This window comes from Anopheles maculipalpis, chromosome 3RL (assembly GCF_943734695.1).
Source record: "Anopheles maculipalpis chromosome 3RL, idAnoMacuDA_375_x, whole genome shotgun sequence".
NCBI classification, from domain to species: domain Eukaryota; kingdom Metazoa; phylum Arthropoda; class Insecta; order Diptera; family Culicidae; genus Anopheles; species Anopheles maculipalpis.
Genome location: NC_064872.1, coordinates 62347993 through 62372490, shown reverse-complemented (window position 1 = coordinate 62372490; position 24498 = coordinate 62347993). Strand labels below are relative to the sequence as shown.

Sequence of the window (24498 nt, the reverse complement as noted above, 5' to 3'; positions counted from 1 at the left end):
TTTGTCCTTTGAAGGGCATAAGAAGAACGAACAAACGTATACGGGCTTAGGTTCTAACGATAGGCTAAAGGCTCAAGGCCAAGGTGGAAGAAAACGCTCGGCACCGAACGATGGTCGCGTTGAAAATGGAGGAAGAGTTGACCGCAACATATAATCCACGGTAACCACGTGTATCTCCACACACCGGTTTGGGGTTTTGAGGGTTGAAAGTCCATCTGATTTAGTGACTGGCGCTGTTGTTCGATAATGAACACATTAAGCGAGTCGGTGGTGGATAGGACGGAGCAGTTATGCAATTTACTGCCGGAAAAGTGACTCAACCCAACACCCAATTGCCGGATAATGGGTAGAACCAATGGTAGCCGACACTGTCGACGATCGGATGCGGATTTACTACTGATTCGGCCATCATCCAAGTAACGAGTTTGTTTGATAGAACGGTATAGGCGGTTTGGTATCAAATCTGTGCTTGTACGAGTAAGAATTTGCAGATTTATTAGATGAACAGGGTTTAACATCCGTCAAACTGATTCGATTGCTTGCGAAGCAGCTTTATTTTTGTTTGCAAAACCTGGAAAACCAATTAGTAAAACAACCCTTTGCAGAACGTCATGCCAAAACCAGTTGCAAATTATTTACAATTTCTATTCAACTCAAAAGTGCTCTATTTATTTAACTGATTATTCACATTCGATTGCAAAACTCACATCGCTGTTACTCAAACAAAATGAACAAAAATCTCTTTTAACTATGGAATGATCGTTCTATTTTCTACGGAATACATAAAACCCTTGCTTGCACTCGTCACATGTGAAAACTGGCCCATGCACTTGACAATAACAAACGCGCACAGAAAAGAATGAAGCCTCCAGTTTTGTTTAATGAATATGTTTTTAGGCTTAAAAAATGCTCTTTCAACTTCCCCGGTGATAAAAAAAACCACACGGCCAGCAATGGATTGAGGATGAGACGCAGATTGAACGTACAGGAATGGGGACGGGATGGGATGGGTATGCGCTCAGCGAGAATGGCGGCAGTGTGCAAATTATGAAAACGGCTCTTCAAATCTTCAACTTTTCCAAATGGACGCTCACTTACCTTCGTAGTTGATACGGCCATCCTTGTCGGCGTCGGCCAGCTCCAGCATCTCGTTCAGCTGGTACTCGGTCACATTTTCGCCGATCATATCCATGGCGGATTTGAGCTCGTCTCGCGTTATGTACCCGTTGCCATCACGATCGAATACTCTGGAAAAAGTGGATTTACAGCAAGGACTTTAGTAGTGTTGAAGGGCATTCGATGCGATACGGTTTCGTTTTAGAGGTTTGAAAAGTTTTCTTCGTTGTGGTGAGTGCTCTTCGCTTCTATACAGTTTTAAATCACAAAATGCATCACGTGACTGTTATTTAACATTGAAAATCATTTCAAAAGAATAAAAGCATTTAAGGCAAGGGCACCATTTGTTAGAACAATTGCATCAATTGATATCGAAAATGTGGTGCTTTGTTACACATTCTGCTGATAGTAAAAGCTAGCACAGATAAGTGTTTTTATTTCTTACTAATTTCTTAAACGTGCTTAATAAACTGCTTGTCCAACTTGTGGGCAAATTGTATTACAATTATTAAGAGAAGATTATTAATTAAAGGAGAATTATTAAGAGAAGAGCCTTACGGCTTTTGCCTTACTAGTGCTTTTTTAAATCTACCTCTATGGACCGTGTAAAATTATGTACTGAAAATGGTTTATCATCTGAAAAAGCTCCAGAACTGCTCCAGAAGACTGCTCTACTGCAGGAATGAAAAAGCTCTCGTGTGAACGATTCTTTAGCTCTTTAACTTCCAGGCGTTCTACGGACACTCAACCCAACGTCCGAGTGTCCGAATTTAGTGTGTTAAATCCGGAAGGAATTCTAACCAGATCATCCTGCGCGCTAGTAACTAGCGTCGTTGCCTATATGCCAGAGGCGGATTTAGCCCTTCTGAGAGCGGATCCCCTAAGCGGAAATGGTCCTTTCGTGGAGGTCCCTGCAGTTAAGCATCTTATGATCCGCCAGTATTGACAACAACCAATTCGTTTTGGGGTTCAACTTGGGGCCCCTTTCGAGCCGGGAGGCCCCACCGATCGCTCACTAAGCTTATTGGAAGATTCGGCTTCCATGCTACCCCAGAAGCTCCAATGTAGAAGCTTAAAAACTCCAGCTTAAGCCTGTATATCTAGCGAAATATTATATATAAATATAATAAATATTATAAATATTTAGAGAACATGCTAATAGATTTTGACTGGTTCTCAAGTGGAATCTTTGTTAGACCTCACTTAGGTGACTTTCTTCTGCAGCAGTGAGCTGGATCATGCCGCCTAACTTAGTCCTCACTAGCGGGAAACAGTTCGCATGGGATTTGAATCCCGCAGCTACAGTGTGAAGACTAACGCCGCTGTTGCCTCTACCACCTGACCGGATGACTTTAACAGACAAAAGGTCAAAAGGTAAATCAGGTGATATGATTCCGACAGATGCATCATTTAGAAAATCATCACTTTTTGATTATCTACAGCATTAATAGTAAACATAACTGGCTGTAATATAAAAGACGAAGGACTAGAAACGAAAATAACACGATAAACTATTTAAATAACTTCCCAACAAACAAAGCAAAGCACTGTAAAGTTCCGCTTAGTGCATTAAAATCTAGCCCAAATAAGAATTATGATTGATGTCTTAAAGCTTCCCATGCTTGCCATCAAGCTTACGCGCTGCACGTCACTTTGTGAAGCTGTACGCTCACGGGCGTAAAATCTCTTTCTGCACAGCTTAGCACGTAAGCCGCTTTTGGGCAGCCCAAATGACTGCCCACTGCCCTTTTCCCCCGTACAAACACAACCACGTGAGGCACGGTCAGTGTTTCGCTCGCTTACCGGAACGCTGCCACCAGATCCTGCGTTAGGTCGTCGTCGGCTGACTGGGCGGGATTATTGCTACTGCTACTGCTGCTGCTGGTGTTGCTGTCGTCTTTTAGGGCCTTTATTCTCGCCACCCACTGAAGGAACTCTGTTTCGTCTATCAGTCCGCTGCCTGTAAACGGGGAACGCCGGCGAACAAAGAAAGAAAGAGAAAACGAGAAGCATGAGAAATGGCATTAAACTGTAAAGGAAAAGCTAGGTAAACGACGAGTAGATTAGCTGGGATTGAAGTTGAAAATTGTTTGTGTAGCTTTTTTCTTCTTCCTTCCTGCGTCCGCCAGTGCCTGTAATGGTGGCGTGCCGGTTCGGCTTTTATTTCGACCTGCATACATTAACGTTTTTCGCATTGCCGACCTGAATGGTGGGTGGTACAGCATAAAGCAGAAAAATTGGTAATAATATTTACGAAAAAAAAAAACACCAGAGAAACGATCCCTTAATAATATAACCCTCCGGCCGTATAGGGCTTCTGGTTCATTAGGCAAGGTTTTCTTCGTTTGAAGTTGAAGCACCCGGGAGCTTTGATTCGAGCTTTTTCGTACGTTGAAGGTTACACGGTTTTGTTTCCACCTTCTTCCATCCGTGTCCTGTTTGGTGGCGCATAATAATTTTACTGTATAATCTTAATGATGATGAGCAAGCGGTAAAGAAAAAGTTTCGCAAAGATTGTACCCAAACTTAGGGAAATTGTCCACAGTTTTAGTGTCTTGCATATTAAAATTAAAATTATTGCTTTCCCGGCAGGAAAAGAGGAAGCTACATAGGGCTGCTCAACAGGAAGCAAAAAAGGGATGCTTGTGCAAGTTGTCCACCACCCAACAGAAAGGCAGCTGGATAATTTCTAAAGTTTTTCCCGAAATAAAAACAAAAAACAAACCTTCAACTACCGTTCGTTGGGTAATGAAAGGCTGATATCAGGACGTTTTGTTTTGTCTTAACAAGCGCGTTCATAAACTTTAAGCAACCTTTACAGTTGAACAGCACATTAGTGGTAAGAAATGTTTAACGTTCGCTTATAATTCCTACTCTCCGCACTCGGTCGGCGTAATAAAACCGAACCAGGGTTTTACTACTGCGATAGCGTGTCGGGTAATTAAAACGACAATTTCATCAAACAGTTCACCCTGGCGGGGTTTCGAAACCGCGAAAACTACGCCATTATGATTCATCCTTCCATACCACGTGGGTCCTTGATAGTTGTAGACTAGCAGACTGTTGGACAAAGTTTCCCTTACCGCCCATCCGCTCTTCCACACCACATCCGGACGACCAACGAAGGAGGTAGCTTTAAAGCTAGCAACTTTTCGAAATGTTTTATCGATAGCAGCGATCCGGCGGGCGCTCGGAGTACAGAAACTTTGCCCGTGAAGCAAAGCGAACGGAAAGCAAATGGATACCGATAGGGCTAATGTCTTAGTTGGCATTTCGCTTTGTGTGGGCAGCTTGGGGCATCCGCCTTGTACTTACCCCCGCGTTAAAGAATGGGGAGAAAGAAGAAAAACTTGAACAACTTTCTTCACCGCGCACACTACAACACACCCATCGTCGTTTCGATCTGAAGCAGACATTACTTTGCGAAAAATTTTTAAAAAAAAAAATGACGCAAAGAAAAGGAACGAAATGGGGTGGGAAGGGGTATCAACTTTGGGGTGGAAAACATTACTCAATCAATCGAGCAAAAGGTACGCATCTTGCTTGTTTGAGTAAAGGATCGAACTGTCGTAGATTTAATTCCTTGGATCAACAGTTGAATGTCTTGGGCACAGGTTTCGGTTCACGGGGATTTTGGGACTCGATGGCCTTTCTTTAAGTATTTGTGCGTGTCTGTGTGTGTGTGTGTGTGTGTGTGTGTGTGTGTGTGTGTGTGTGCGTGCAGACAGTTAGAAAGGCGTTTGGGCTTAGTTATCGGGGACAAAGCATGTTTAACGACTTGCGCCGTAAAAAAAATCCTTGCCTATTAGTGTGGAAGTGTCTTGTCTTTCAGGGTTGAAGTAAAACAGCTGTCATTAATATTAATTCCTTTGCAGTTAGTATGTATTTTGTGCCAAGCATAGCAACAAGCATAAAAAGTAGTATATTGTTTTACTTAAAAATCTGATACTCTGTCTGAAAGCTCATGATTGAGACATGGCTTCACAATTTCTTTAAGACGTTATGTGCGAAAAGTACCGGGAATTCTTATTTAAAAAAGAAAATTACATTTTATATCATTTACTTATCAGAAGAATGTTGACGTATCTGTCCTCTATTGCTGTGTTATTATAGTATTGGTTTGATGATAGTATTAGTCGTTCCGTCGTTATCCATCGTAAGAATAAGGAGGAAATGCCTTTTTATTAATGTTCATTGTTTCAGTCACACATGGTGTTGACAATACGGCAAAGTGCTGTCATACTTAATAATAAATAAATATATAATTAAATAAATAAATAACCGAGTATGCCCGGGATAAGGCTAAGAATAAGGAGGAAATGCCTTATCAATATGATTATAAAATTTATTCAACACAAGCGGTGTTGACAATACGGCACTGGACCGTCATTATTAATTATAAATAAAAAATAAATAAATAAATAAATAAATAAATAAACAGGAAATATGGAAAAAAAAAATTTGAACAAGCAGATTTTAAAACACATGAAAACACAAAATATTGAAAATATTACTAAAAGCTTATGGCAAAATTTGTTATGTCATTCGCATTCGCAGACCGTCCATCGACGTTTTCATCCGAAGAAAGTCAAGAGCATGATGACTGACTATGGTTTGAATTTGAGTAAGAGATCGCTTATGACTTAAGTGTGTTTCATGTAACAATTCGCAAGATTTCAGAAGGTCAATTTGGCATTAAACGTGTAACTGCTCGAGTTGGCCGAAGTGGGATTAATTTCCTCGAAAAGATTCGTCAAGAAAAGGTGGCGAAAGCGAATTTCGACCAAATATTTATCCAGTGCCTTTGTTCAGTCCCCTGTGGCTCATTCCTTTTCTCAAAATTGTAATTGCCACTTCGCGTACGCTGCTTCCTATCGATTGAGGTTATTGAGGGATTGAGGTTACCCAAAAATTATTAGAAAACTCCAAAAAAGTGGCACAGAAACGTCTTATTTTGAAGTCGAAATAACAAACATAAATATTTGCACAACTTTAATCAGGGATTTAGTTAAATTCCCGAATAATTATATACAAGAAATAATAGATTTCATGGCGATGCTTTAAAAGTTAACAAATCGACCTTTAAGCTGCACAAAAACGACACACAACCTTTCACCGGGACTAAAGCAATCAGGAAGCGAAGGATTTTTGCGATAAAGCTCGATCGCTCGAAGGAAATCCTACAATCACTGTTATTACATCTACCGTGCTATGGTTCAAAAGCTTTCCGAATAGGCCAAAACGGATTTTGTTTTTCGTGTGCGTTTTATTTGCTGAACTGGCACCGGTTTGTTGCTGTACACGATCGGCTCGGTTGGATTGTATTTCCTGTCGGTTTCGAAATCAATCGATCGTTCTCCTCTGCCGGACAGGGAGGGTTCGTGATTGCGGAAATTCGGTACATTTGTTGTTGTTAAGGCCGGCTTTTACCTGATATGTTGTGTATTGCATACAAACACAAACCAACATTGCCTCCAACGAAAACAGTGAGACGAGATACGAAAAAGGGTAGCTTATGTGATTGCTCCAAAATCAAACCGAAAGGGGATTACATCGAGTTGATTGCTTTTTTTGGCTGCGTGTCCTCTTCTTTTCTCTCTTGTGCCGTTGGTTGTTTCATGATTGAAAATAAACTTTCTCCGAGAAGAGGCTAGGTCTCCGAGAAGACTTTGCTCAACGGTAACGATTGTGTTCCTTCTCTGTGTCCTGCTAGTTAAACATGTTCGGTGCAACAATTAATACAGCCTGCCAGCTAGCAGGCGAATGAATAGGCCTTAACATGCGGCAATTAGTGTCGATTGATTCCGGTGTAACGTGCTGCCAATCAGAAAGGGACGCGTGTTGTTGCTTTTTTGTTTGTTGTATATTGATTTCCCATTAATTTGGAGCATGTAAGAGGTGGCGATGGCAGCACGGTGCATGGTGCCATCAACAGCTCAGGCTCATTAGTTAGCAAAGCTCGTTAGCATGATACAAGCTTTTCATGCTTGTTATTGTGTTTGACCGTACGACCTGGGGGCCAGTACAACACGGGAACGGGTCCATAACAAGCTGGCCAATCAGCCCCGGGGGAGCCGGGGCATGATGTACCATTGACGTTTGGCAATGGGTGCTTTAAATTGAAATAACAAATTAAGCCAGTCAATTGATGATCATTACCGAGCAATTAGAATAAAAACTTTAAGTATGGTTAATGCGGAGCTGCTGAAATTCATGATAAATAAAGCATTGAAAATAGATTTGGGACATGAGCTCGTTCGAAAAATATACAAATATGATGACCCTGTAGTGAAGTACAGCCTTATTTACATTCTCTAACCGAAGGGAATAGAGCACCTTATCCTTACCAAATCACATGAACAACCAGTCAATGTTATGACTGCCAGATAGACCTTGTAGCTTGCTCAATGACATGGCAAAAATGTCTCATTTTTGCTGAACCAAAATTACTCAAAGCAAAGATCGAAGATGAAGATATTGCAGTGTTCAAAAATGAAATCTTTTTCTTGGCTAAACGAAACGATTCTATTTACACAACTGGGACATCGTGATCAACCAATTCCGGCGTTTGGTCTGGTTTCACCGTATGAGAGACTTGAACCTTATGCAGAAGATAGCCCTATTAAATGGGTTTCTTCTGCCTAAGCTATGGTACGTGGCCTCTGTATTGACAGAGTTATTGACATAGCAAAGGTCTCACTGACGATTGGGTCATTCTTTTGGCAAGGATCTGGAGGCATTCAAGTACCTCTTTTACATTTAGCCTTACCCCGCAACCTTGGAGGGTTAAATCTACATATTCCGGCCATCAACACCCAGGCGCTGCTGACCAGCAGCGCATGTCGCAGAACAGAACTATCTGCGAGTCGGGGGCCAGCAAATTTTGTACGCGGGAAACCCGCCGAACATCAATCCTGTTCCAACAACTTACCCGTGCCTCAGAAAGGTTGTCATGCAGCTAGCATACATACCAAGCACAACAAATAAAATCACCGCCCAAGCAATTCGTCGGATGCTAGTTGAGAGGCTTCCCGACACAAAGGTCGAGCAGGAATCTCCAACCGTAAACTGGCGACTAGTGTGGGGCAACATCGGTTCGCAACGGCTGTCCTCCAAACAGAGATCAGTCTTGTACTTGCTGGCACACAATAAAATAACTCACGGAGAGCTATTTTCCAGGATGAATCGTGGATCCTCATCTTGCGCAGAGTGCTCCCAGGTGGATACAATTGAACACAAATTTGCTTTGTGTTCCAGAGTGTCCACAGCCTGGAGTATTCTGATGCAAGCTGTCCAAAACGTCGAGCCCTCCCTTACTCCCTCATTCCAATCCCTCCGCTTACCTGTTCTAACAAATGTTAGTAAAAGTAAGCGGATCCCAATCCTACGTTTGTTTGCTAACTACATCATCCACATTGTTGGAAACAACAATGCTGTGATTGATGTAGAAGTCCTTAAATGTTCATTGTAACCTTTGTAGTTGTTTTTCATATTCAGTTTTTGTGTTCTTTTCATAAATTGTAAACTAGAATTTAAAGTTTTTTTATGTAAGTTTTTTTTTTCTAATAAACGTTTTATATAAAAAAATTCTATCATCGTATCATGGCCGAATTGAAGCTTTGCGGAATTTCAATTCATTTCAGACCCAAAGATTCCGACGGTTTCGGAACTGCCGACTAGCGGCTCCGGACGGTTCCAAACGGCTCCGGACGGCTTCGACGGCCCCGGACGGCTTCGAACGGTTTCAGACGGTCCCAGGCGGAACCGTGGTTTTAATTTAGCCGGACTCGAAGCCGGAGTTACGATGCTCGGAAGCGTTTCGGAGCCGTGGGTGTGGTTCTGAGAACCCATCACTAGGTCGGATAGCATTTTAACCCCGGTCCTGACTTTTGAAGACCGGCGCCGCTGTCGCTCGCCACCGAAGAATGTAATAATTAGTGTATTTATTTTATATAACGTATGTATGATACAAAAAGATGCGTGGCCCTTCTTCCTATTCGGCTCAATAACCTCTAGCGTTCGGGACCTGTCATTGCTGCTTTGATTAGTTAGTTTATCTGCAAACTTGGAGACGATCCGGATGGGATACGATACCCAGTCAAGCTATGAAGAGTACGGTGTGAAGATAGCAGCCGTTTATTTGGTTGTGAGCAACTGTTTCAACGATTAAAACAGATTAAAGCTTTCCTTCCGATTTTTTTGCTGCAGTGTCCATTACCGATCCATTATGATAATTTAAAATGTCACGCAACACATGGATGTCCCTTGCAATGTCATACTCGGACAATATTCATGGTGCGAAAGTGGTGGGATCAATACATCGTTGGACGCATTAAAAATGTCTTTAATGCGTAACTTCTTTTACTCTTCCTTGGCTCTACAGCCTCGAGTGGTTTTGGTCTGCCTTTACTAGTTTTCTCCTCGACATAATTTTACGTGCAGCTCGTTGGTCTGTCTCACGAATATGGAGAAGCACTGGACGGGATTGAACTTCAGATTCCTGCTTTGTGCAGACCTCTTCATCCATATGGCAATAAATATTACTGTAGTTCAGTGAAAATTCTCCTAAATGCTTTATGATGGCTTGGCGATCGTCAACTAAGCTTGGGCTCGTAAAATAGGTTTACTCATTTAGATAAATCTTCACGCGAGATTGGCTATAAGTACCAACAATAAGTGCGCTTGTGAAAGAAAGATTAGTGTTATAAAAATTAGAAAAAGAGAAGCAAAGGGAACTTGAGGAATAAAAGCAAAATTGTTCAACTTAAAAAAAAAATAGTAACATGCTGGTGGCTTTTAACAATTCGATTTGTTTGTTCACTATAAAAATAACATAAAATACCCAATAAATATTGATAATCCCACCTCCATCCCAGACTGCACAATAGCATCGAAGCATTGTGTTTCGTGGAAGTAAAAAAAAAGAAGCTTTTTGATTTGATTTATCACACCCTGGTACGCCCTGTCAACAGGGTACACAAAGTTTTAACCAATTCATGGTGCCTTTGGGAAAAGCTCGCAACACAGAAGCTAACTTTTTCCACACGCGTTGCCGCTGGTGCTGGCTTCATCTTCAATCGTTTGCGGCAAATCCGACACTTTATATGCGAACAACAACAACGCACCAGCGTGTGTGACGTCGCTATCGTCCCACCAGTCTCTAGTGCGTGTTTGTGTATTTCGAGCACTGTTTGTATTGTTCCTTTTGCACAATGTAGCGCTATCCGCTGTCGGGTTTTTTTTGTTTTCACTTTCCTTTTTAGCTGCAGCCGTTGAGTTCATCATTTTTCAGTCATTACTTTGAATGCAATCGAGGGTCGGGAAAAGCTTCGAAAACTGGTTATGAGAAAAAAAAGTCTGGGGGTGCTTGGTGGTGGATGAAAAGCTAACATGTTGAACATAGCAACGGGTTATCGATCGAAGCTTTACGGAGTGCGGCGCAATAAATCTTTGATGTTAAATTTATGATTGTTTTCCTTTTCGCAGTACTGCCACGAGAGATGAATTGAAAATTCTTTTAGCATCGATGCATGCCGGATGGCGGTGGCGCGTAAGAGTATTAGGGAGTTCGGGTGGGAGAAAATACGCAACAAAGCGTTCCATTTGGAGGAGAAAATTGGTGTCATGATGTGTGTATGTGGCTGGGCTGTCGTATCGAATACAACACCACCATCATTTATGCCACAGCAATCCACCGCAGAAGCCATCGTCGACGAAGAAAAGCTGTGCATAAATTTCCAATTGCCAACGTTCGCCCTAACGCTGCGTGTGCTTCTCATCGCCAATCGATTAAGCTTGCTGTTAGCTGGAATGCTTCGAGCTAAAACCATTTTGTTTGAATCAGAGACAGGATATAAATTCAAATTAAATTGCAATTCTCGGGCAAACGAGCGATTAACTGGCCGAGTAAGTGGTTGTTTCGGTATAATTTATCGACACTGATAGCAATCGAGCTTACGTTTCAATTGAGTGGAAGTAAGTAGTAGTTAAAGTACGTGTCTTTATATAAAACCGGTCAAAAAAGTCACACAAAACGTGTCGTTTGTGGGAAATAGAAGCACATTTCTTTTGACTATCGGATCGACAATCCGTGCCGCCACAGTAATCGGATGCAAAATGCTAACGAGGATGAAGAATGGAGATTGTTAGAATGTGTACATTTTGTAACATTTTCATGAATCGGAGCATGAAATGATTGATGATTATTTCGATTGCTTTCTCTTTTTTAATGAAAACGAACACAAAACGCTCAGACAGGATCAGATTGAAAGTATCGTTTTGCATGCCGAGAGGATAACATTAACAATATTTACTCTCGGGAAAAATAAAAAAAAGCTGGATAGAATGTCTGTCTTATGTGAAGCACTATTTGCAAACACAGATGCGTCCGTTTGTGTTTGTTTCTCTGTTTATTTGACCTTTATTTCGTCCTGCGCCCCATCCCATCTTGTGCCCTTCCCTCGCTTCCTTCGATTTTCCGGTGAAACGAATTCTTGCACTCGTACCAAATACAACATTAAAGGTTGTCGTTCGGGCACATTCCGGGATTTGTGCAAATCGGGGCTGCAAAAGTATGCTTAGTAATCACATTTCTCCATCAAACGGAATCGTTTACGGTCATATGGTCGCAATCGCCCCGAAAAAGGATTTTCACGTACGACTTCCAGTAGCTATAAACATTTTGCGATGGGTCAGACAGACAGACACGCACACAAACCGTGATCCCCATTTCTGCTGATGAAGCAGACTGCCGTTCGATGTGTGCAGCCTATTTATTTGATGGCGCATCATCCTGTAGGATGGGAATGATTTTAATGCGTGCTGGAGTTGACGGAAGAGCCAGCAGGCAGAACAATAAATGAATGGCAACCGGGAACTGTAACCAATATTATACTTTCCCAGTACGGAGAAAGTATGGTTGACATACCGTAGTGAAGTGAAAGGACAACATTAGAACGGGAAAGAACGAATGAAATGTGTGTGCGTACAGGGTGCGTTGTAGACCTTCTTTCGTTCGATCACGTTTCCTAATCGAGTGAAGCATTGGAATGTGACCCGTTGAGCGCTGGATTAGATTTCGCCAGCCGAAATGATGATGTTGATGATGCTTTGGTGCTCGTATAAAATGATTCATTCTGCTCATGAAGTCTACCTTGGAGACCTTTTTGTGACAAGTGTTTCGGATTGAAATAATCTTTATACAAGTGGCGCCCGGCATTGGGGGTGCATACAGATAACGCTTCAAGATGACGAGAAGCCAAGTAAAGAATAAAAATAAACTGTTGATGGAGACGCCTGGTTGTTTGTAAATAAAGTCTTAAAATGGTTTACGGGATACGTTATTCAAGCCTCATTTATGCCTAGTGCTCAAAATACTCAACAGTAAGACATGTTTTGTTAAAAAATGGGGTAAATTATATGGTTTTATATTCGGCTATTGATGTGAAAATAATTATGTAGATAATGGTGGAGACGCCTGGTTCTTTGTAGAAAAAAATGCTTTGAAAGATATTATAATTTATTACTCAGGCATAAATTTTTGTTAGAAAATGAAAATTAAAAACATTGTAAGGATTATTATTCACGAAATGATGCTGTATAAAAAATAAGTTAAATAGTTGCCTCGAGATTACCTGTCGCTATGAAAGGAAGCCAGGAAACAACGAATATCCGTTCCTTCATAATCTGAAACTTTTATACGCATTTTTTGCTATCGCCTACGGTAAAATGTAAAAATATGGGATATCTTGTTATTCGTACACCATCATCCGCTAATGGAATATATGGGACGAAGTTTAACCTCAAAGAATTTCCATCAATCTACACTGCTTGATAACAACTGCAGCAAAAAAAAAAGCTTTGAATTCTTTCCCTCCCTATCTGTGGAGTTTGCGATCCAAAATGCTGGTGAATGCGACGGAATCCACGGATGGAGCTTACACTAATATATTCATCCTAAGGTATGAGTGTGAGCGCACGATAACCATTCGGTGCAAATATTTACTCAAGGAGTGATCCAACGAAGGAAATATTTTAACCTGAGGGAAAAATACTTTCCACCGGCAGGAATTTCCATCGCTTCAATCTCGCTGCTCAAATCAATTTCGCCGTCTTCAGCTTAACGGCACGTTGAATCGCTTGATTTTCGAACATCTTCATGGGTTGCGCAGCGAGGTTGCGCTCGGCAAGCAGCGAAGAATTTGGTGAAAACAACTGTGCGCCACCTAGCGTGTATATGGCGGGGACACATCTTTCCAATCACGTACCCGCCCACGTAGCACGCCAATAAATGCAATATTTTACGAGCGTATTTACCGTGCGACATGGATTGGTACTTCTCGCCAAAACGAATGCGACAGCCGCGGGATGAATCCCCGTGCAAGCCAAGTTTCCGAGTTTACTTTGCCCGTTACTTTATCTACCGTCACAGAAGTAAACGCAGTGTGATGGCCTTCGCAAAGGAATCGGAGTCCTGGGTCATCCAATCTCATTTATCATGCTTTGCGAGGAAAATATTGTCCCCTTGCCGGGGGTCGACGAGCGCAGTCGAGTGAACATGACAGTTTTTTTTTGTCTTCTTTTTTTCATTCTACGTTTCCGTTCACCATAAACTAGCTCCATCCGGTGTGGTGCGACAGTATCCGGTTCTAGCGGGCGTATTAAGACGATTGGATTTCGATGATTAGACGTGAAGCGGGAAACGACTACTGTTCGCGTTAAGGTAAGTCCTTTACCCAAAAGCTTGGCACTGCGCACATTCAGCACATTTGAGTGTGGTGAAGTGGGGATTTCTTTTTGCTGGTTAAATTACTTCATCACAAGAAGTGTACGTTCCGGATACTGGTGGGGGTAGCATTTTTTCATCATCTCTTTGGCTTCACTTGATGGATGCGTTAGACATCGAGGATGTCTGGGTTGTGTTGGGTGTATTGGTTTGTTCGTATCGATCGATTCAAGATGGGTGTCTGCTGACCTTCAACGACGGGCAATTCTACGTACCAAGGAAAACAGACGTCACCCTCAGAAAGATAAGCAAGGTGTGGTTAGCTTATTTTATATCCAGACAGATACGGCGGTAGACCTTGAATTTGGCCTGACGACGTGTAAGCAGTTAAGTTATGTTAAGTAGCTTATTTATGTTGATAGTGTTACTGAAGTAAAAGGATATTAGATAGATCTTAGTATCATAGCTGTTACTAGGGGTTTTAAAAAAGAAGATTAAGTTTTATTATTTTAAGTAGTTAATTTTAAGTGGTAGATTATTGCTTCAGCTTATCATATCTGTTGGAACAGTTTGAAGCTTGCACATGGCGGATCAAACGATTTGAAGGTACTAAGCGGAATGGATATCGGGCCACATACCATCTCCTCCTCCAGCGCTAACATTTTCTAGTTGGTTAGGGGTTGTGCAATTGCGTCGAGGCTTCTGTCAACTTCTTTTGTTTAACGGGCGCCTAACACGAACATTCAAGGCCCCCAATACTTTGAAGCACCTAACATGGGGCTCCCCTTTTACGAAGTCCCTTATACAAGGCAGTTGGGTCTACTTCGCCCACCGTTAAATTTGCTATCGCAGGTCGATTTTACCACAGTAGACTAACTATTGAGCAATGGGCAAGATAAACAAGTCAGACAGGGCAGGTCAAGGCTTCCTAAAGAGGCACAAGTAAAATTTTATACAGTAAACAGCTATTCAGAAAAGCAATTAATTTTTTTTTTTGTATAAATACTTGTTGTTGTCCTAGAATGGAACCTTCTTCTTCTTGGCTTAGGCTGGAATCACACCAAAAATCGTACGACTGAGCAGTAACTTGACCCTTAACGAAGTATTTGGTCGCGCCGGCCATCGAATGGCTTACTAGACCTATCGACGTAGTTGGATAGTCAATCCCCACAACGAAGGGAATGGTTCGACTGGGATTTGAACCCGGGTCCTGCCGTGTGAAAATCGGCGCCAGTGTCGCACAATCATCGATCCGTACGTCCGTCCTTTCCTTAGGTATTTTAATTCCATTAATATAGTTGAAACATTAGACGAATATGCTGAAATAGGAGTACTTAGTTAGGATGTTTAAGACCTTATCTTCCAAGCAACTGTAAGTATCAGTGAAACTTGTTAAACCATTTGTGATTGTGCAATGCATATAATAATCTAATGACCGAGAATAAGAGACATTGAGCCAATGCAGTGTCTAGATTATCAGATTTATGTTTAACTGGACGGCTGGAATCAATTTCAAAATCAGCAACTTTGATTGCTGATGCTTCGTCATAGCAAGTAATCTTGGATTAGCAAGTGTCTTCTCGATAATACTCCTTCTCTGTTCTGCAGTTAAAGCATTTATTCATATTTTGCTTTATGTCCTGCATAGAAATTTGAAACATTTGTATGCTGTATTAATTAATATAAATCATATTACATTAGACCATTCGGCAAAGAGCCGTCACCTTAAGGTTTATAAAACAAAAAATATTACATTAATTCCAAAGATAAAAGAAAATCATGACCTAGCAGATCATTAAGCCAAGAAGAAGATCATCAAGATTTAGTTCGTAAGTAGCATTAAAAAAAGTTCTTCTCTTGCATAGAACACGTTGTATCGTGCTTGAAATGATCAGAACGAACTTTGCGACCGGTACAAGAGAGAGTAAATGGATGTGAATCCCTATGCATCAAAGAGCTTACTAATGCTCTTTATATTTTTGCTCGATTGCACGTATTGCACGATAAAATTGAACAAAAAATGCAGCTCAATAAAATAATAGACTGTATCTACATTCCAGTACAGTTACTTGAACGGACCGCTCATCTATGGTATGGAAGGAAAAATTCAATCGGATAAGCTAAGCGAATTTTCCCCGAATGCCCAATCGGCATACACGATCTCTGGTCCGTTAGGTCACGTGCCAAAAAACGCGCTGTTGTGGCTGTCATTGATCAATAGTGAAGGTGTTTTGAACCGTGATCGTGTACTTAAATAAAAAGACTCAAAATGTCTCAGTCCCTACGTTGTGTATATTTCCTTTTAGTAATTACAAAAATGTTTCGATATTTGGAGCGACCCGATAACGACGCGTGCTCATATCCAACTAACTTTTTACTCTCTTCCTCCTCTTCCTTCCACTCCAATCTGACATCTTCTACTCGCCAGGTTGGATCATACCATTTGACATTTCGGTGTCAAACATTCCGGCCCCCTTGAACAACTCGGTTTTCAAGTTTCTCTAGCGCATTCTAATGTACATAATTTGCTTATAGCCCGCCTTACAAGCCCAGTCGCAGTACGCACTGTGACAACTCGAATGATTCCGTCTTCTCCTGGATGTAACTCATGAACTCGAGCTAACGGCCAACGTGTCGCAGGTAGTTGCTCGTCCTTCAAGATCACCATGTCTCCCACCTCCAAACGATGTATTTTCCCTGCAGAATGATGGTGGCTGTTTAAAGTCTTCAAATACTCGTTACACCATCTCTTCCAAAAGTCTTGCGAGTGACGCTGAAGCAACTGGTAGCGACCCAATCGGTTGAGCGGCACGGACATTACATCTGGCTCAGGGAGAGGAGCGAAAGCTTCTTGAAAGAGAAAATGAGATGGAGTTAATGCGGAGAAGTCGCTAGGATCTTCCGATAGCGCGGTTAACGGACGCGAGTTCAAACAGGATTCAATTTTTGCAAGAACGGTGTTCATTTCTTCTTCGGAAAGCATGGCAGAACCAAGCTGACGAACCAATTGCTTCTTGGCCACCTTGACTGAGGCCTCCCATAACCCTCCGAAATTAGGTGAACGTGGGGGTATGAAATGCCACTGAATGTTCTGATCTGCTAAATGCCGGCTAATCTTGCCTTCGTCCTTCTGTAGCATTTCGTAAATACGATGCAATGAGTTATTGGCGCCGACGAAATTAGTACCGTTGTCAGAATAAAGATGAGCTGGCTTATTTCTTCGGGAGACAAATCGATCGAGTGCCATCAGAAAAGCCATCGTGCTGAGATCAGACACCAACTCGAGGTGCACTGCCTTGGTAGCCATGCAGACAAATACGCAGATGTAGCACTTTCGTGGAGCTGCCTTGCGATGAACAGGTCTCAAAAACAGTGGTCCACAATAATCCAAGCCAGTTGATGCGAAGGCTCTACTTGCAGATACACGTACTGGTGGTAGCTGTCCCTCAGGTTGCTGCATCGGGTTTGGGCTCGCTCTGTTGCATCGAAAGCAATTTCGGATAACTCTGCGGACCGCTCGCCTCCCTTGTAAAGGCCAAAATTCGTCGCGAGCTGATGAAAGTGTCACAGATGATCCCCCGTGAATCAGCTTGAGATGGTTGTATTTCAGCATGAGTTGTGTAAAAGGATGGAATCCCGGCAGTACAATTGGATGCTTGACATCGTATGGAACACTCGAACGATTCAATCTGCCACCAACACGTATCAAGCCTTCTTGGTCTAGGAATGGTGCTAGCAAACGAAGAGATGATGCCTTAGGCATAGGTTGATTCTTCCGTAAGCATTTCAGCTCCTCCTTGAATGCTTCAGATTGAACCAACTTCGCTAGGGTGTGTTTTGCGCTTTTCATTTCATTAACGGATACATTCATTTCTGTGTTTCGATGGTCTGGCGTAACCTTAGCGTTGTTGTAGAATCGCAACATGTAGCTCATTACGCGAATTAACGATGTAAAAGACGATGCAGTTTGGAAGATGCTATCAGGAATCGATGCTTGTGATGACAAGATTGCTGCGTGGCGAGTCTTTAATTCTGCGTCCGTACCCTTGACGGGAAGATGCGTTTCTGGCCATGTTGATTCAGGATTAGACAACCATTCAGGACCTTGAATCCATAGCTTACTCAGAACTAATTGATTTGCTGGCATACCACGAGATATCAGATCCGCAGGATTTTGTTTTCCTGCTACATGCCTCCATACGTAACCGTGAGTTAGCTCTTGTACTTCTGCGACGCGATTCGAAACAAAGGTATTCCATGTACGTGCGGGAGCTCTAATCCATTGAAGAACAATGGTTGAATCAGACCAAAAATACACGTTGTTGATTTGCATATCCAAAGCAGCCGACACTCTCTTTTGAAGACGTGCAGAAAGCAGCGCTGCACATAGTTCCAGTTTCGGAATAGTTATAGGCTTTAGTGGAGCCACTCTAGATTTAGATGCAAGTAGGCTGATTTGAATGTTTCCACTAGAATTCTCGGATCGGGCGTAGACGCAAGCTCCATATGCAACCTCAGAAGCATCTGCAAAGTAATGCAATTCTACTCGAACTAAGTCGCAATGGAAAGCATAACGAGGTATGCTGAAATCGGCGAGGCTAGGCAATCGGTCAAAAAACTCTGTCCATTTCAATAATATATGGTCAGGGATTTCTTCATCCCAACCTACAGAGGATGTCCACAAATCTTGCATTATGAGCTTGGCTTGAACAATAACTGGTGATACTAGTCCCAATGGGTCATAGATCTGTGCGATCCCCGATAGAATGGATCGCTTCACCCATTTTTCCTTGCTCGTTGGAGACACATTGAAGCGGAAAACATCCGGCTCCAGCTCCCAGGCAATGCCTAATGTATTGATGCTTTCCTTATCATCGAATCTATGAGAAGATTTTGTAGCAAGCATGTCTGGGGAAAGGCCCGATAAAACGGCGAGTTCATTGGAAGCCCATTTTCGAAATCTAAATCCTGCCTTGTTCATTAACTCATTTAGTTCCTCGCGCAATAGAATGGCTTGCTCAATGCTGTCTGCTCCAGCTATTAAGTCATCCACATACAGATGCTTACGAATTGCGTTACTTGCCAATGAGAAGTTGTCACCTTCGTCTTCACTGAGCTGCAGCAGAGTTCGCGTAGCAAGATATGAAGAAGGAGTTAATCCATAGGTGACTGTAGCTAATTCATACTCCTGTATAGGTTGCGCTTCATTAAATCGCCATAAAATACGCTGAAGCGATCGATCTTCGGAATGCATGAGAACCTGCCGGTACATCTTTTCGATATCAGCAACTACAGCCACTTTGAATTTACGGAAACGCAAGATGAGTGATAACAAGTCATCCTGCACAACAGGTCCTGCCAACAGCGCATCATTTAGCGAAAATCCGGTGCTAGTTTTAGCTGCTCCGTCAAATACAACGCGCACCTTTGTTGTTGTGCTAGCCTCTTTTACTACAGCGTGATGAGGCAGGTAATAAGACACATTCTGCTCGTTGACGGCATCGGAAGCTACTAAACACATGTGATTTAATGATATGTACTCCTGCATGAACGCATGGTATTGTTCCTTCAGGGATTCGTTCTTTGATAATCTCTTTTCTAACAGCAGAAGTCGTCTGGTTGCTGAAGGCTTTGAATTACCAATTATCTTTTCAATGTCAGGGTGCTTTGGCAGTCGCACTATGTATCGTCCAGTTTCATCACGTGAAGTAGTCTCTTTGTAATGACATTCTACGACATCATCATCAGGCGAAAATTTGGGACAGGTTACTTCTTCGAGTTCCCAAAATTTCCTAAGTTGGTCATCTACTGCTGAGGACACTGTAGCTACATTGCAACGAATAGGTAACTCTTCGCATGACTCATGATGTTGAGGAAGCTCGCCAGTAATTAACCATCCAAATACTGTTTCTACTAGCAAAGGACCAGTGCTCAACCGAATGCGTCCTTCTTTCAAGAATGCATAAAAATGCGACGCACCCAATATCATGTCGACTCTGTTGGAGCAGTTAAAGCCTGGGTCTGCTAATGCAATATTGACGGGAATTGCCAGGTTGTTGCTATTAAACGACTTTGGTGGAGTGTTGGCAGTTACTTTCCGTAAAACAAGGAAGTTGAGTAACGTAGAAAACTGACCGTCGCGTGCTCGAATGTTGGTTGTAACTTCGCTGTATGCTTTCGTTGGTAGCTCATCTACACCAGTTATAACGACATCAGTTCGCTGTCTGGGCAACCTGAGAAGCTGGCAAAGCCGCTCACTCATAGCATTGGGTTGAGCTCCATTGTCCAGTAAAGCCCGCACTGGGTGTTCGATACCATTTACATCCAAAACGAGAACTAAAACAGTAGATAGCAAAGCATTAGCATGTTGAGATGGTAAAATATTCGAAGTCATATTTGCGATAGTCATTCTGCTACTGGTCGTCGTTGCTGCGCTGCCGGATACCTCTGGTTGGCTGTCATCTTGATGTTGTGCGTTATGAACCAGTGTATTGTGTCGCTTGGAGCAAATTCTGCATTTCAGCTTGAGGCTGCATTGACGAGACACATGACCACCCTTCAGACACAGCGTACAAAGTTTGTGCATTAATACCGTGTCTGACCGTTTCTTGGAATCAAAGCTATTGAAACGATTGCACCGATACAACAAATGATCTTCAGAACAAACCGGGCACTTAGCATGTTGATCCATTGCGGCCACATTGGCGTTTACACGAGTTTTTACGATCCTTTGCACGCTTTCAGTACTAGCAGGTAAATGGTCGATTGCAATACTCTCTAATGTGTGGATTCTTTTGTGCAAGAATGTCAACAGTTGCGGGTAAGTGGGCTGCTTCTCCGGTTCTAGAGATTCTTCCCAAGAACTGATAGATTTGTCGTCCAATTTGCGGATAAGCATTTCTATGAGGATGGAACTATTTTCACAAATTGGCTCACCTAGCTGTTCTAGCACTTTGATGTTTAATGCAAATTCATCTGATACACGCCGAATCTCTCCAGCGGTTGCGTTCGAAGCTTTCTTTATTGCAAACAGTGATCGAACATGACGCTTGCGTAGTAAAACCTTGTTCGAATACCGATTGACCACGGTTTTCCAAGCCAATTGGTAATTGTCGGCAGATATTGCTAGTGTTTGGATCACCAATGCTGCTTCACCTTTCAATGCTCCTTTTAAGTAATGGAATTTTTGAACCGGTGTGATTCCATCAGATTCATGTATGAGTGATACATACGTATCATGAAACGACAACCATTCTGAAGGATTCCCATTAAAAGATGGGAGCGTTATCGTCGGCAGCTTAGTACGTTGTGCATGTATGTGTTTTTCAGCCTTCACTACACTTACACTCATACTTGATACGGATGCTTGGAGCGCGGTTTTAGCTTCTGCATACAACTTCTCAAGCACTGCTCGAAGATCAAAATTCTCGTTGATCATGTCTTCATTTTCTTCCAAGTCGTCGATTTCATCCTGTATGGACTCGAATTTTTCATACGCCTTTTCAAGGAGTTCGAGTCTGTTGGACGATTCATTTACATTTGTAGTGGTGAGCGATTCGACGAAACCTTTCTGTCGATGGAGTGCCTCTACGGCGTTGCGACGCTTTGTATACGCTTTCTTCAGCTTTTTCTCGTCAGCCATTTTGTATCACACACTACAATATGCACAAGCGATGAAAGTCGCGTTTTTAAGAATGTTTTGCCGTAAACCTTTCCACACGTAAATCGCGCGATTTTTCAGGGCAACACAGTAAGGTTTGTGCAATTTGGATCTCTAATTTGGCCCACGCACACAGATTATCACTACCACACAAAAGAAACGCGCGATGATAGCTGGTGCAACGAAAAGTCCAAATGAATCCTGGTCACTACTGCACCATGTTTTGAACCGTGATCGTGTACTTAAATAAAAAGACTCAAAATGTCTCAGTCCCTACGTTGTGTATATTTCCTTTTAGTAATTACAAAAATGTTTCGATATTTGGAGCGACCCGATAACGACGCGTGCTCATATCCAACTAACTTTTTACTCTCTTCCTCCTCTTCCTTCCACTCCAATCTGACATCTTCTACTCGCCAGGTTGGATCATACCATTTGACATTTCGGTGTCAAACAGAAGGAATACTTTCTTTTATGTAAAATTTACCAACCAACTGTTTCAATATTGAAAAGACCTTTTAACGAAATTAAATTCATTTTAAGCGACCTACTCCCCAATATTTGACTCGAATGCAAAATATATCGTTTCTTCTTTCCCAATAACCGTGCTTCCTGGCTATAAAAATAAACCAATTTCGGTGCTCTGAATGACATTCCCGGAGAAGCATTTGTGCGATTGGCAGCAACTAATGGGGAAAAAAAACCCGTGGCGACATGGAATCCCGCCAACTGGGGTCCATTGAAGCGAAAGGTGCACGTTTTTGGCAGATGAAATGCTTCACTCGCGAGTGGATTTTATTCACTACGACCGTTGTTGACTTCCTGCCAGGGTGGGTGTTTTGGAAGCTGAAACCAAACTTCCGCACAAAGGCCAACTCTCGTCAAGGTGACACAGATCGGTACATACATGGATTTTGCTGTATCTTCGCAGCAGACCCCTTGGGAAAGTATGGAACGAGACGACAAAACGCGACGGATTATGAGTGCGTTGTGCTTTTGAAAAGGAGTGATCAGTTGAAATCAGTTAATATTGATATTGTGGAGCATACTCTCCGTGTGAATGGGTAAGTTCCTGTACCTAACATTCCCATTCTCCCCAACGACAGTGCTACGGTTGATAGGAAAACATTATCGAAGCACGTAAGAAAGCGTGCACCTTGCGCACTCCTCTGACCTTGAACGGGAAATTCCATCGGATCGAAGAATTCTCATTTTCTTCAGACGACGAGTTGGGTCGAGTCCGTTGAATCCTTCTTCCTTTTTATCTATCGGTTCCATTTCGTGCGATCCGATAACCTGCCACCTAAGTCCCTGGGAATGCTCGAGCGGTTGCTTGCACGTGACCTGCAGCTGACAAAAGGAATGGTACACGCGCTTGCCGTCTACCGTTTCTACTCGGCTAGCATTCACTTGAGGAGTGTGAGTCTGTGTGAGAATAGTTTGTATTTGGCCGATTTTGTGTTCGATAAGGGCACGCCGAAATAATCTTTCGCTCGATTACCCCGAGAAATTATGTTCCAAAGAGTGGTTCCAAGCTGTTGCCCCAGTCGTCTGCAGCGAAAGCTTAAAATTCGTTTGTTCTGGTGGCTTAGTGAGGGAGGGTTTTGCGCTGTGAAGATATATTCCAGGAAGGCTCGAGCGTAATCGAAGAGTGAGTTGGAATAAAGATGGAACTGATCAGAAGTATTTAAATGAGATTTTTTTTTTTGCAAACATTTGCATAATGGACGGATAGAATCAGCAGATTACCCGTGTTGGAAGTTGATTGGGACGGAAATTACTTAGTTTTTGTGTCAATAAACGGTATAATGAATGATTTTTAAGGTTTACGCCAGGTTATAACAGGGTTTTGGTGAATTAACAAAGTTTAACTATTTTTAGATTTTTAGAGAATGATCCTCAGTGTCTGTATGTCTTCATCAATTTAAATTAATTTGGTATGAGAAGAATATTTTTTTCAAATTTTCGTTACTCTAACGCAATAGAATTTTACCTTTAAACTTAAGTAAGAAGTTGAAATTTAAAAAATTATCTTCAACACGTACCTGTCCGACTGGCTTCCCGCAGCAGATCGTCGATCAGCTCGTCCCGCACGTGGATGCCGAGGTTTCGCAGCATGAACTGCAGCTCTTCTGGCGTCACGTGCCCATCCTGGTCACGGTCGAGCAGGTCAAATGCTGTTCGCAGATCTGTGGAGCAGAGAAGGAAAGAAAAGAAACGTAAAATGAAAAGTAAGCCAATGGTGTAACGTAACAGCAAGCAAAATCTAATGCCGGCAGATGTCATCAACAGAGGTTTGCCTGCGTTTTCTATTTTTCTCGCTTTTTGTGTGTGTGTGTATACTTGTGCATAGGATCGTGCTCGTGAGTTTTTCACAGCTCTAATGCTCGTGCCAAATGGGTTTGCCATTAGCAAACATATTGCTTCAAAGGTGATTCGTTTCGGATTCGTGTTTGCGATATGTTGTCGGGTACGTTCGGTGAATGAAAATGCATCGGTGCGAATCCCGAAAGGTGGTTGTAGAGTTGTTGAAGAAAGCGTCGATTAAATTAAAGATTCATCGGATACGGATACGTGGTATACACTAGCAGCAAAGCCGGTTTTCAGTTTGTCTATCGAGTTATCGAGAGAGTCACCGACGATAGAGCATTGTAGACTGTGAGGTTCTGTGGTTGAATGTTCCGGCTCCTAGAAGCAGGGAAGCAAAACCTCTTGGTGAATTTCTTAATCCACAAACTCAAGGCTGTGTGAGTTAGGCTTTCATTACTCTAGACAAACTTTTTCGTCTCGTTCGATAATACAGCCGATTCGCTTTTGCACACTCACAGACACAAGTACAGCACGCGTTGTCGGCTGTGTTTTGGTAAAGTGAGGCCGTAAGCGAAGCTTTCTGTAGACACTCGTTCGCATTAGCATAAGAATGGAATGGCCTAAAAAGTTCTCGCTGCGTGCAACGTTACTTTGGCTGCTTCTTAGAGGGGGAAATTTTATATTCCGT

The 24498-nt window shown here is 42.3% G+C and overlaps 1 protein-coding gene across 2 annotated transcripts in view; it reads right to left on the bottom strand.

Moving 5' to 3' along the window:
* Positions 1-24498, bottom strand: part of LOC126562633 (calcium-binding protein E63-1) — a 219496-nt gene that overhangs the window by 149546 nt on the left and 45452 nt on the right. For both annotated transcript variants that reach the window (XM_050219190.1, XM_050219189.1), the window contains 3 exons: positions 23546-23689; positions 2920-3076; positions 1099-1247 (listed from right to left, as the gene is read on the bottom strand). In XM_050219190.1, coding sequence (XP_050075147.1) covers positions 1099-1247; positions 2920-3076; positions 23546-23689 — 450 coding nt within the window. The remainder of the gene's footprint in view (positions 1-1098; positions 1248-2919; positions 3077-23545; positions 23690-24498) is intronic.